Below are 12,594 nucleotides of genomic sequence, written 5' to 3' on the forward strand. Positions count from 1 at the left end.
CGCTCCTCCGCGCCAGGCGAGCCGGCGGCGGCTCTGGCTCGCGGGGCTGCCCCAGGGCTGCTGCTCACGGTGCAGAGCTGGCGCTTGCAGGGGGCAAGGAGCAGACCCAGGTGGCCAGCCTGGAAGGGAAAACTTTCACATTTTCTATACAGTGGGGATCGCTGTTGTGCACCACGGAAGTTCCCTGGTGTGGGACGAGGCTGTGATGTGCTACAGGGCCTTGTGAAGGATGCTCACTGTCCTCAAAACATTTGTGATGGTTCCTCGGTACCTTTTTTTAATCCCTTACAAAAACAAAGGGTTTAATGTATTTCTGTAGTGGCACAATGTGACGCTATCAGTTTTCCAGGTGCAACGTGCACGGTTTGGGCACGTGTGAGCAGCGCCTTGCCCAGGTCCTCAGCTGTGTACCAGCAAAGCCACGGTGCTTGCCCTAAGAAAACCAACGTGCCCTTGATGTCAGCTGTTTGCTGCACTAGAGCAAGGGTCTGACTGGCTGCTGGGTGATTAAAAGCCTTTACGACCAGTCACGGCTAGTGTCAAAGTCCACATGAACATGCGGCATTTGCGTGGCTGATGGGACGACGTGGGTGATTTAATTTTAATATTCTGTGGGCATGATTTGGATGGTGGTCGTGCTCAGCAGCTGAGCAGAGGGTCAGGATCCTGGCATGCCTGATGCTGCATCCACACACAAAGAGATCATCCCAGGAGTTTGCCATGGCATGTTCACCAACACATTTTCCTCCACAGGGGTCCTGGTTGGTGTGGTCCTGCGCTACGGCATCCACGTCCCCAGTGATGTCAACAACGTGACACTGAGCTGCCAAGTGCAGACGAGTCCCGCCACGCTGCTGGTGAACGTCAGTGGGAAGTACTACGAGTACACCCTGAAGGGGGAAATCAGCGCCCAGGAGCTCAATAACGTCCAGGATAATGAGATGCTGAGAAAGGTAAGGGAGTCGGCGACTGGGGAGGTGAGCGATGCGCCCCACTCCCTCCATGGGGATGGGTCCTGTATCTGCGGGATTAATCAATTAATTAATTACATCTTGAACTTCGGTCAGATTGTGATCAGCTATAAATTGTAAGCTCAACACAATGCAGTGAAACTCTGGTTTTAGCTGATCTTAATTTAAGCTGTTCAGACTCTGGGCTGCGTCACCAAAAGATCCCAGACACGTCCTCAGCACTGACCCCACAGCGTTTCAGCTGGTGGGGGCACAGGGTTTCCTCCATGTGTGTTATATGACATTCTTGTGTGTGTCTTGTCTTGCAAAGTCTTAACAAACCATTTTACAGTTGTGGTTTTTTTTTTTCTTAACAGGTGACTTTTGATCCTGAAGTATTTTTCAACATTTTGCTTCCTCCAATTATATTTTATGCAGGCTACAGCTTGAAAAGGGTACGTGCCTTTACAGCGCCTACGGTTTGAGTTCCTCTGTCTCCAGAGCATTTTTAATACTTGGGAGTGCTTTAGTGCTTGCTCAGCAGGCCAAGGCTCGGAGCTGCGTATGGTTTTGCCCAGCACACGCGGGACGGTAGGAAGCAGGGCTGAGAGACCCCCAGTCAGTCATGTCCATCCCTCTGCTCCGGGAAGGGTCAGTCACTTCAACCGTTTCCAGTGCGGGGGTTCTTGAGGTCAGCTGAGCCGTTTCAGCCATCCTTGCTTTCGAAACACAGGGGAGGGGGGCAGGTTTTAGAAAGCAGCAGCTCTCCGAAATGCTGATTTGGAATGAGAAGAGAATGATCCTGTTTAACTTGCGGGGGAAAGAAGGAGGAATGCTGCTGGGTTAGGAAATCTTCCACAGAACTTGGAACAGCACCTGATTAAATACACGGGTTCAGGAACAAGATATGTTTATTAATGCTGCAGGAACATCTGCTGAGCTGGCAGTGCGCGCTGTTGTGCTGGGCACTGCTCAGTCATGCTTGTCCAGCTTGTGGTGTGGTGTCTGAGCAAGGTCCAGGTTGCTACGGACACTGTGTGGGTGGAATGCCTGTACAGGCTTGAAATAAGTTGTTAGCAAAATATGTATATATATATATATTTTTCCCCCTCCTCCTTCTAGAGGCACTTCTTCAGAAACTTGGGGTCCATCCTAGCATACGCTTTTCTCGGCACTGCAATTTCCTGCCTGGTGATCGGGTGAGTAGCTGGAGCTGGTCTGGTTCTTCTGCGGGCTTTTGAGCCGCACTGGGAGGCAGTGATCTGAGCATGGAGCTGCGGCTGCTGATCCCAGCCCTGGAAGATCACACAGGCCCTCTGCTACTGCTGCTCGGCAGCGGCAAATAATGCTAATTACTCTCCAAACTTTTGCTGCGTGGACAGGGTGGTTGCTGGCTAATTGTGGTAGTGCTTTCTCAGCGTCCCATACAGAGTAGTTACATACACGGCAGGGAAAGGTTCGCTCTTCTCTGAAGACTGTACTGACAAAACTGTCAGTAACTTCACGTTATTGAAAGCACAGCCCTGACAGCGGGTGACACAAGAGTAGAGGGTGGGATTGTAATGCGTGTCCTGTCCTTACTTGCTGGAAGCAGGTGCTTAGCGAGCACAGATTGTGTTTCGCGTTGTTTATCCCTACACGCAGAGGGAGCTAGATGGTTCCTGCTATGAATAGTAGCACGCGGGCGGCGTAGGGTGTTTTCCACTGGAGAGCCCGGAGGATTCAAGCAGACTCAGCACCTGCATTATTTGTTCCTTGCTGAAAGTCTGGGCCATTTCGAAGTCAGGCCAAGGTTATCCCACTGAAATGTGTGGGATAAACGCTGCAAAGCGATCGTGAGACCCCACAAGCTGCTGGGGACCGCACGAGCTGACTGCTGCTTTCCTTTGGCCGTGTTATGCTCGTGGAGGAGTTCTGGTCCTGGCTCCTCACTGGCACCGCGTCTGCGGCCTCGTGCAGCCGATGCTTTTGTGTGTGGTGCCACACTCGTCTCCAGGGCCATGGCCCTGTGGTTTCACCAGGCTCAGCTCGTCCAGGACAGTTCTCCGGTGCCCTGGTGGTTGGATAACTTCAGAGGTTAATCTGGCAAATCTAGGGGAGCTGAGCCCATTTGAATGTCGTTTTCATGCACTGCGGAGATGACTAATTGCTGCTTCTGATCACCAGCTCTGTCATCTATGGCTGCGTGGCGCTGATGAAAGTCACTGGGCAGCTCGGGGGTGACTTCTACTTCACTGACTGTCTCCTATTCGGTGCCATCGTATCGGCTACTGACCCAGGTATGTTAGACGGTTTAGATTTTTCCCCTCATTTTACAGACATTTTGATCTATTTTCAGTTGTGGTAAAGAGGGGTAGAAAGTCTGAAACACCCGCAAGTTCCCTCCCTCTGAATTTTGGGGTTTAATTTATTTGTGATGTTCTTAGGGGTCAGATTTGTTGCCAGGCCTTTTTATTTCCTTCCAGTTACACGTAATAAACCTTCCAAACCTCTGCTTTCCCGAATCTTTGCAGTCTCTCCCATGACCTCGCTGGGTTTTTGGGACAGATCCATTGTGTCTTTGCCTCCCTGTGCCAACAGCTGATGCAGAACAAGATGTGTAATGTGGGGAGGGTTCCGTCAGTTTGAGTTAATTTAGGGATTTTATTTTGCTTTCGTTTGTGTGGGATTTTGGCAGGTGCAAATCTAGTTGAAAGTTGATCTTAGTGAGCACGGCTGAGGACAGCAGTGACATCTCAGTCTACTGATGCGCTTTGTAATCAGCTATGAAAAACATGCCTCGTCCAACTGAATTTTACTTAATTCACGATTGCTTTTACACAGCTGTTTATTTGCATGTTCGACTTCACCTGAAAACACAGGACCGCAAAAAGGCCTCTCTTTCCTCCTGCTCTTTGCTGAACAGGTTTTGAATTCATTCCTTCGCTGCCTGGCTCCTGCGTTGGAGACCAGCACGGTGGGGCTGGGGATGGCAGCATCACCGCCCTTCTGATGCTACGCTAGCTTTGGGGGATCTTTTTAAATGCAGATACCAGTCAGTTTTGTGTGGAAGGGAGGGACTGCACTCCTGGATAAGCCAAGCCTTCTGCCCTTTTGAAACAAGTGCCAGGGGCTGTCATTTCCAGACGAATCGGGACTTTCTCATGCTAACCATGAGTCATTTTTGTTTTCAAAGGCAGAACGAGGAGCATTGTATGTGTATATGCATGTACGCAAGAACAACGCTGCAGAACGTAACCTGCAGCGTAACGTGGCAGTAGCCACATCTGCCTGCCAGTGGAGACGGGAGGTGTGCATTGCCCATGAGTTTTTAATTACTTTTTATGTCTCCCTAAGCAGTGCCAGGTATTGATGTGGCTATTACTGATGATATTGTTATTAAAAGAACGCTAACTTAAAAAATAAGATAAAATGTTTTCCCAGCCTCTCCGAACGTGTCTCGGGTGGGTGCATTCAGACCACGGGTTCCTTTACTGGGGAGCTGTTCCCACGTGGCTCCAAGGTCCAGCATCCTCCCTGTAACTTAGCCAGGGTGTCGACATCGCGATGGGGCACACTTGCAGAGCGGGGAGCACCTCACAGATGTGATGGCCATGTGCTGGATCTGATGGCAGGTGGGCAGACACCAGGCAAGGGCTGTAGGTAGAAATAATGCTTAGAAATGCTGCAGACGAGCTGTCGGCGTCGCATCCCTTCCTCAGGCTTCAAAATAGGAGCAAGAAGATTTCACAGGGGAAAACAGAGCGTTTTCACTGTGCGCAAATGGGCTAAGCCCCCTTCGGTGTGCGCAGATGAGTCCCTGAATGCTGTTTTAAGGGACTCTGAGAGAAGTCGATTGGAATTAGCTCAGCCCTCTGCAGCAGCCGGAGCTGCGCACGATGCACCACGTGTTACATCTTGCTTGCTTTAGATGTTGTGGCTTCTTTGCAAGGCTGACATGCAAAACCTGCTGCGTTTTCATTATCTTCTTGGAACCGCTGAATTGTGGCAGGGCTTGAGGGTCCTCTGATCTCTGCCGTGCAGCCGTAAATCACAAGGAACCCGCACTCAGGGTTTGAGCTGATGCCTGGCTTTTTCTGTTTAGGTCTGAAATGTTAACGCATCAATGCTGGCATTTCCAGTCTGTCTACCTGTATTGAGTCCGAGGATTTCTCTCGGAGTATGAGGGATGGAAGGAAAAGACGCCCGTCATCCTGGACAAGCCTGCATCCTCCTGGCCTTCTGCAGGCGGAGGAGAGCTCTGCCTGATGCTCCAAGATAATGGCATCCCCAAAGCCAGGTGGCTTGTGGTACCATGGTACCATGGTCCAGCCCCTGAGGTCAGACCCTCAGGAAGCTCAGAGCAGAGTTTGCTCGTGTCAGCCCAGTAAGGACAAAGTAGACCTCATACCCAGGATGTGTTATGGTGAAGGGAGGAGGAGGGAAATGGCCAAGTAGATCCAAATCTGAAAGGGCAGAAGGATTATCAGAGGGAGCATGGGGGGTGGCTGGCACCATTGCAGCAGAGTGGCACAAACGTGCAGGAAGGCAGCTTTCTGAAAAGGGGCGTTTTGCTTTTGACTACACCAAAATAACAGCACCTTTTTGAATGTCTCTCTATTTTTCTATTTGTCAGTGACTGTTCTTGCCATCTTCCATGAACTCCAGGTTGATGTTGAGCTGTATGCTCTTCTCTTTGGCGAAAGCGTCCTCAATGATGCCGTTGCCATAGTGCTGTCTTCGTAAGTGTGTTCTGTTTTTATTTTTAATTGTTATCTGTGTTACATGTCAGGTGTTGGGGGGGGCCGCTTGGCCTCGCTCCTGCGAAACAGGAGCATTGGTGTTTGCAAGGTCGGATTTCCATAGTAAGCGTCTCCAAAAGCTGTAGTGACTTCTGGGGCATCTCCTCCCTGCAGGCTGCAGCTTGGGATTGAGAGTTGTCCTTACCACTGCCCCTGCATGAGGGATAGTTCTGCTTTTGTGGCCGGTTGACTCAGCCAGAAGGAGGTTTTAATGTCCCTCTGAAATGGGAGAAGTACCGTGCCGGCTTTTCAGCCACAGGACCCTGCGGAAATACCTTGCTGATGGTTTTGCTCCTACCTGCCTTCCTTCCCACCCACAAATACCTGCTTTTGTTGAGGTGGAAATAGTTGGTAAAGCAGCTGTTCCCTTTCTCCCCGCCCTTTCTGTGCAATGAGAAGTTGGTATTTATTACAGCTGGAGTTAATACCCTGGACTGAACCTGTAGGAAACTTGGTGCCTCTCTAAAGAATGTTTTATGTTCTCTAATATTTTATGTCCTCTGCATGTAGGACATACTTTATCTGCATTCTCACTGCGTTGTCATCATAGGAATTTGTTTGGGAATGCAGAATATTTGCAATGGTGACAGGTTTATGTATAGCTGAGAGTAATGCAGAAAATATTTCTGGAATACTTGTCACTCCGGTGTGCTGGTGGTGTGGGTTTCACTGAGGTGGAGGCAGCAAGTAACATGCTGCGAGCTGTGTATCGCCACCCGCAGGAGTTGTATTTACTGAACTGAACGTTGCTGTTGAGGTTTCTGGAACCGCTTCTGTTGCTCGTTCTGGCTTTTATGCTGCATGTGTCACTGCAGGTCGCATTTAAGAAGTGATCTTGAGTGAAGAGGAGGAGGAAGCGAGGTCTTCCAGCCTGCGCTGGGAGGTTCTGGGTGGGAGTGGATGGGTTCAGGGTCAGCGTAGTGACGTGTGGTGGATCTCTGCACACGCAGGTGACTGCACCGTGCCCGGTGATTTGCCTCTTCTGTTGTTTCAGAATCAGTTTTGTAGCTGTTGCTCTGATTTCCCACCTTCCTCTTTCCACAATCTGAGTTCAATCTATCCCCCTCCCTGAAATAAGATAATTTGCACCAAAACAGCAGCTCTGAGCTGCAGTCAGCAGTTATTTTGCCACAAGACTTTCGTGCAGACAGACCCAGCAGCATGCCGATTTCTCAAGCGCTTCTTGGCAGTTAACCCACGCTTGTTTTCAAGCTTGCCGCGGTCTTTGTGGTCACCACAAGCAGCACGGTGGGTATCGGGTGGTGCAGGTGTCATAAGGACAGCCTCAAAACCCTGGACACAACTGCATCTTGGGTGCCAGGAGGATGCGAAGGCCTCTTGCTCCAGGAAGGAGACTTCCTCCAAGAGCCGTCCAGAGCTCCTATTCATCGTTCCCCTTTTTAAAATTTAGTTTGGCATTTGCCTGTTTCACAACAGAGATGTAAGCGGAGGAACCACAAGGGGATGGTTCTGCTCCCACAAGCAGAAGACCTGCTCCCCAGTTAGGAGGTGCAAGGGTGACTTGGGAAGATGGGAACTCAGGTAGTTTCTGCACAGGCAGGCTGCGCTGATGGAGGTGCTGCTGCCTGGATGACAGCTGGTGGTGGGTCCCACCTTGTCCCAGGGGTGAGGAGGGGCTCCAGCCACAGCTGACTGAGTGCGTGGGTTCGGAGATGGCCCCAAGCAGCACCACCAGCTGCTTGCACATGGTGAACAAGTGCAGTGGGCACTGTCACCTCGCTGGGGGAGGACGAGACGCTGGGACTCCTTCACAGTTTCTGCCGGGAGCTCGGTGGCCCTGGGGCTCCTCTCCATCCTGCTTTCAGTCCCGGATAAATGCCTGTTCCGGTGCTTGGGGAGCAGGGTCCATGTCTTGCCCTTCCCGCCTCCTGCTCTCTTGGCCTGGCCTGGCTTGGTAGCAGGGAACCAGTTGCAGGATGAGGAGAAGTTGAACCCAGAACTGAAAGCTGGTGGGCAGCGAGGTGCAGGGGCTGTGGTTCAGGAGCAGGGCAGGAAATGCAGCCGCAGGGTCTTTACCTACTTCTTCCAAAGCGAGCTTTCACAGGGGCTAAATGCCATGGGGCGCTCTGTGGGCAGGGACAGGGGAAATGAAGCACACAAAGGGCAGCTGGCAATAACGTCTTATTAACGATGCAAAAAAGCAAAACCAGAAGGAAAACTGTAAGAGGTTAAAACGCAAAACCGACATCACAACATTTGGTTAAGGAGGGGAAACAAAACCAGTCTGGATCTAGAAAAACCCCCAAAACCCCAGAATATGAGCACATTGGTGAATGGGAAGTAGAGAATGGCATTGAAGAAAGAGATTAAATCACAGCTTGCAGTGTTAAAGACAACACAGGAAAATGAAATGTATTAAAAGCAGGGAATTTTAGCAGGGGAAGCGACCCGTGATGTGTTGGAAGGGGGAGGATTGTCATTCGTGTGGCAGAAGAACGTTGGTGTGTAGTGAGGGAAGAACGCTGCGGGATGTGTGCGTGAGGCAGTAACTCTCCGTTCCAGCATAACTCGGGAGGTCAAACAGCAGCTGTTTGAAGTTCACATCAGAGAGCTTTAACAGCGACGGCCGAGGGATTGCTGGCTAGAGAGTTATGTTTTCGGTAAGTTTACATCAAGGACAGTGGTACAAGGAGGTGATGGTAAAGTGGGGTTTAGGAGATGGGTGGGGACCGCTGTATCTCAGCCTTCGGCAGGTGAACCAGTGGAACGGCTGATGGCGATTCAGAGGTGGCATCGGCACGGCAGACCGATCTGCCGTCTCATCACAAGGGTCTGTTGGGTCTGGTGGATAATAGCGTTGCTGTAGTGAACCAGCGCTGTGCGTTTGCCTTGCTACCCTACCGTATTTCAGTTCAGAACTCAGGGCAGTGCAAAATAAACATATTGCCTGTCAAGTGCAGTAAACGGCGTAACTTGCAGTTCTCCAGGGGACAGTCTCATCGGCTGCCTCGGTGGAGTCAAAGGAGACACGTAGGCATCTCGCTTGAACGCTTTGTGGTTCCAGAGTGCCTGGCTTTATAGAGAGCTGATGCCAAACCCCCCAAACACCCTCATAAATGAGGGACTGTTGCCTAGGAAATGTGTTTGCAGGCGATCGTGCAAGAGACAGGCTTCGGTCCGGTGCTCTCTAACGTCTGGAAGGAGCAAGCACAGAGCCATGCCCGGGAGGGGTGGCTGGGCTGTAGAAAGCCAGACAGGAGCAAAGGGGATCCTGAACTCCCCAGCAAAGCAGGGCTGCGCTGCTGCTGCTGGGTGCTGCCGTCCCGGGGGGGTTGCAGTGCGGGGCTCCGGTTTTGTCCTCCCCATTTCTCAGGCTGGGTGTTTGCAGCAGTTTTGGCCCTTTGTAAAGCGCGGGTAGCACCGTGGAGGTGCCTCTCCCTCTGGACTAAGGAGTGTTTGGTTCTTGTCTGTGCTTTTCCTCCTTTCAGTTCAATTGTTGCATACCAGCCAGCAGGCGACAACAGCCACACGTTTGATGTCACAGCGATGTTCAAGTCCATCGGGATTTTCCTGGGGATATTCAGTGGATCTTTTGCAATGGGAGCAGCTACTGGAGTTGTGACAGCTTTAATATCCTTTTTGTTGTTTTTTTTCCCAAGTGTTTGCCTAACAGCTTCTCTTTTTGCTGTGTTGCATCTCACCCAGATGCAGGTTTCCTGATTTTTTTCCCTAAATTAGCGAAAGGCAGTGCCATAGCCTTTCTAGGGGCAGGCTGTGTAGCGTTGCCATGATACGCAGCTGGATTTGATATACTCTTAGCCTACGGTTTCTCTCCAAATTGTCCTTAACCATCTGCAACGTCACCAAGTTCACCAAACTTCGTGAGTTCCCATTGCTGGAGACTGGCTTGTTCTTCTTGATGTCCTGGAGCACGTTCCTGCTGGCCGAAGCGTGTGGCTTTACAGGCAAGCTCCAGCGCAGCCCTGTGTCTGGGACAGAGATCTGCAGGGGTGATGGGGCTCTTGGGTTTGCTTCTCCCAGTATCGGCTGCAGCTGGGGCTCCCCCTCTGCTTTCCGAAGTTTAATTACTCTGGGTTCTGGGGTTATTGCATTAAGTCCTCTGCACTACTGGGGTGCAGCTCAGCTCCCTTTTCACGAGCAGGGGTCTAACATGCTGCTCTGCTCCCCAGGTGTGGTGGCCGTACTCTTCTGCGGGATCACGCAGGCCCATTATACCTATAACAACCTGTCTACAGAGTCCCAGCACAGAACTAAGCAGGTGAGAGCTCCTCACCGCCTTCAGCCTCTCGGAATTTCAAGTTCAATATTTTTTCCCTCCCTCTAGCCTGAATTAGGTGCATCTGTCTTTGCTAGGGTTGCCTCTGCAGAAGCGTTTATTGTGTGATGGATGGGCTAACATGTTTTTCTTGTTAAATCTGCTGTGTCTAACTTGCTTTTCATTTGTTTTTCTCTTTCAGTTGTTTGAGCTTCTGAACTTCTTGGCAGAAAACTTCATCTTCTCCTACATGGGACTTGCACTGTTCACCTTCCAGAACCACGTCTTTAACCCTACCTTCGTGGTGGGGGCTTTCGTATCCTTTGGAGCCCATTTTATAAGACAAAAAAAAAAAAAAGAAAAAAGAAAGGGAAAGGTGCCTCGTTCCCATTTGTGTTTTTCATTCAAATGTGTGGGAGTTTTTTTCAGCCAGTCTAGCTTTATTTTTAAAAGGAGGTTTCTCCTGTGTGATGGTGCCTTTGCTGGTTATTTTAAGAAGATGGAGAATTTTTTCCCCAGCTTTTCTGGGTTTTCCTGACTTGTCTCCTTTCATGGGCATTCGAATCAGCTTCTGCAGGGAGCTGGTGTTTGACGTGAATGTGGTGCGGGAGTGCCAGGCTTTGTCATGTGGCAGCATGGCACCAGGAGTGGCTCTGCAAGTGGGAATGGCCTGGTATAGCCGTTCATTTCCTCTTATAGCTCTTATTTCCCCTTTCCTCTTATTTCCTCTGTTTATTTCCCCCCTTTGCTATTCCATTTGGTTGGTCATGAAAAAAGCTTTTGTTTTTTTGGTCAAATAGCACAGTTACAACTTCAGTAGCTGCCTCTGAATGATGTCATGAGAAAGGATTTCCCCTTCTGCAGGCTGATGCTGACGGAAACGAGCTATTGGCTCTGGTATGTCTCAGAAAAACAAGGGTTTTGAAGGAGTTTTTCTCATATCACAGGGAAGCCCGTTCAGATGTGCAGGATTATTTTCACCCTTATTTTGCCTGCACTGAAGCAGGTGTATACTGATAAATAAAACATTATCTTTGCCAGTGCTGGCGCGTGGCTTTGCAGCGGGGTCTGCTGAACTTCCCTGGAGAGCTTTTGCAGGGCTGCAGTGGGGAAAAGGGGGCGAAGCGCAGGAAAACGCTGTTTGGGTGGTTCAGTCGGAATTTGGTGCTGTGCCTCTTCAGGAGGAGCTGGCTAGCTCACTGCTGAAATAGCTCGTTCATGAGAGGGATCGTGAAACATGTCTCTATGCAAATTCATGATGTTCGGGAGAGAACATAAAAGCTGGAAGCATTTTCCATATTATTGAAGGCTGAGCTGAATACTGGCTCCAAGATATTTTTGCCATCTGGGTGCTGGTATTAAAAGCCACAGCTTCAAAGATAAAAGCAGTATGAAGGGGCTGGTGATTCTTGTATCTCACAGGCTATGAAAACAGAAGGAGTATTAGATTTTTTTTTTTCCCCCTTCTCAACTGCTGCTGCTTTCATTTTGCTGAATAATCTTTGGGAATGGGACTTGGCTTAAAGCTTCAGACCCAGCTGTGGTGACACCAGTGAATTGTGGTGTGCCAGCGAGTGTCAGAGGGCTTGTGGTAGCTGTGATAACTTGAGCTTCGCAGAGGATAAATAATTGTTGGGGTGGAAAACAGACCTGGCAGAGGAGAGTGTATGGTGGGAAATGGTGGTTTTTCTCTTCTCGCACTCGTCAAACCTGCCCTCTGCTCATTTCCTGTGTTTTTGTCCTTGTCTCTGTCTGATGTTCCCGAATTGCAGTGTGTGCTTTGCTTCGCTGAGGCAGTAGCATGCTCTTCCCCCACAACTGTAGTACTCAGAGCTGGGTTTTTATCTTTGTGTCCCGAGGACCAGCGTTTCTGAGGCTCCCCAGCGTTTCCATCAGGCAGCAGAAACTGGCTCCGTGCGCGGGGCTGGGATGCGATGGGAGGCATAGCAAGAGCAGTTTCCTTAACGTGTGCAAATACAGCTCGCTATCTTCCTAGGAAGAGCTGCCAATATTTACCCACTGTCATTTTTACTGAATTTGGGGAGAAGAAATAAGATCGGAACAAACTTACAGCATATGATAATGTTTGCTGGTATGTTATTGCATCCTTGCCTCCGACCAGGTGGCCCAGCACTTCCTCACTGCCAAGCAGCTGGAAATGTTCCTTATTCAACTCTGAAGCTCTTATGGGCGATGTCTGGAGAAGAGGCTGGGCGGGAAGGGGCTCCTTTAGGCTCAGTGCTGTGAATGCCTTGATTCTGAGATGCAGGAATGAGCTTCTCCTGCCCTGTGCTGGAGTGCACGGCGTGGGGCAGAAGGAAGGTTTGCCTTTCTCGGGGGTGGAAGCGTGGGGATAACCCCGGCTTTCACAGTGTGTGCTGTCAAATCATCACCATTAGAGCTGTGATCAGCACCGTGGTCTCCTCTGGTCAGAGGGACAGGACTGCACGTGGGGCAGTATGATATGAAACCTGGGTGAGGAAGCTGGTGCTGGGGGTGGCTGCCTGTGCCATGGGCTAACAGAGCTCCTCTGCTGTCCCTTCCCTGGCAGGGCTGCGAGGAGCCATGGCCTTTGCCTTGGCCATCCGTGACACTGCCACGTACGCCCGGCAGATGATGTTCAGCA

At 50.5% G+C, this 12,594-nt stretch overlaps 1 protein-coding gene across 1 annotated transcript in view; it reads left to right on the forward strand.

Annotated features, from left to right (window-relative positions):
• Positions 1-753: 753 nt before the first annotated feature.
• SLC9A6 (solute carrier family 9, subfamily A (NHE6, cation proton antiporter 6), member 6) overlaps positions 754-12,594 on the forward strand; it is a gene marked incomplete at both ends in the record, with an annotated part of 12,159 nt that continues 318 nt past the window's right edge. Inside the window, 11 exons of the mRNA XM_010136918.1 lie at positions 754-953; positions 1,328-1,405; positions 2,073-2,149; positions 3,117-3,229; positions 5,566-5,671; positions 9,181-9,322; positions 9,552-9,657; positions 9,883-9,971; positions 10,171-10,284; positions 11,949-12,060; positions 12,520-12,593. Of these exons, the coding sequence (XP_010135220.1) occupies positions 754-953; positions 1,328-1,405; positions 2,073-2,149; positions 3,117-3,229; positions 5,566-5,671; positions 9,181-9,322; positions 9,552-9,657; positions 9,883-9,971; positions 10,171-10,284; positions 11,949-12,060; positions 12,520-12,593 (1,211 nt within the window). The remainder of the gene's footprint in view (positions 954-1,327; positions 1,406-2,072; positions 2,150-3,116; positions 3,230-5,565; positions 5,672-9,180; positions 9,323-9,551; positions 9,658-9,882; positions 9,972-10,170; positions 10,285-11,948; positions 12,061-12,519; position 12,594) is intronic.

Source organism: Buceros rhinoceros, unplaced genomic scaffold, assembly GCF_000710305.1.
Source record: "Buceros rhinoceros silvestris isolate BGI_N320 unplaced genomic scaffold, ASM71030v1 scaffold31215, whole genome shotgun sequence".
NCBI lineage: Eukaryota > Metazoa > Chordata > Aves > Bucerotiformes > Bucerotidae > Buceros > Buceros rhinoceros.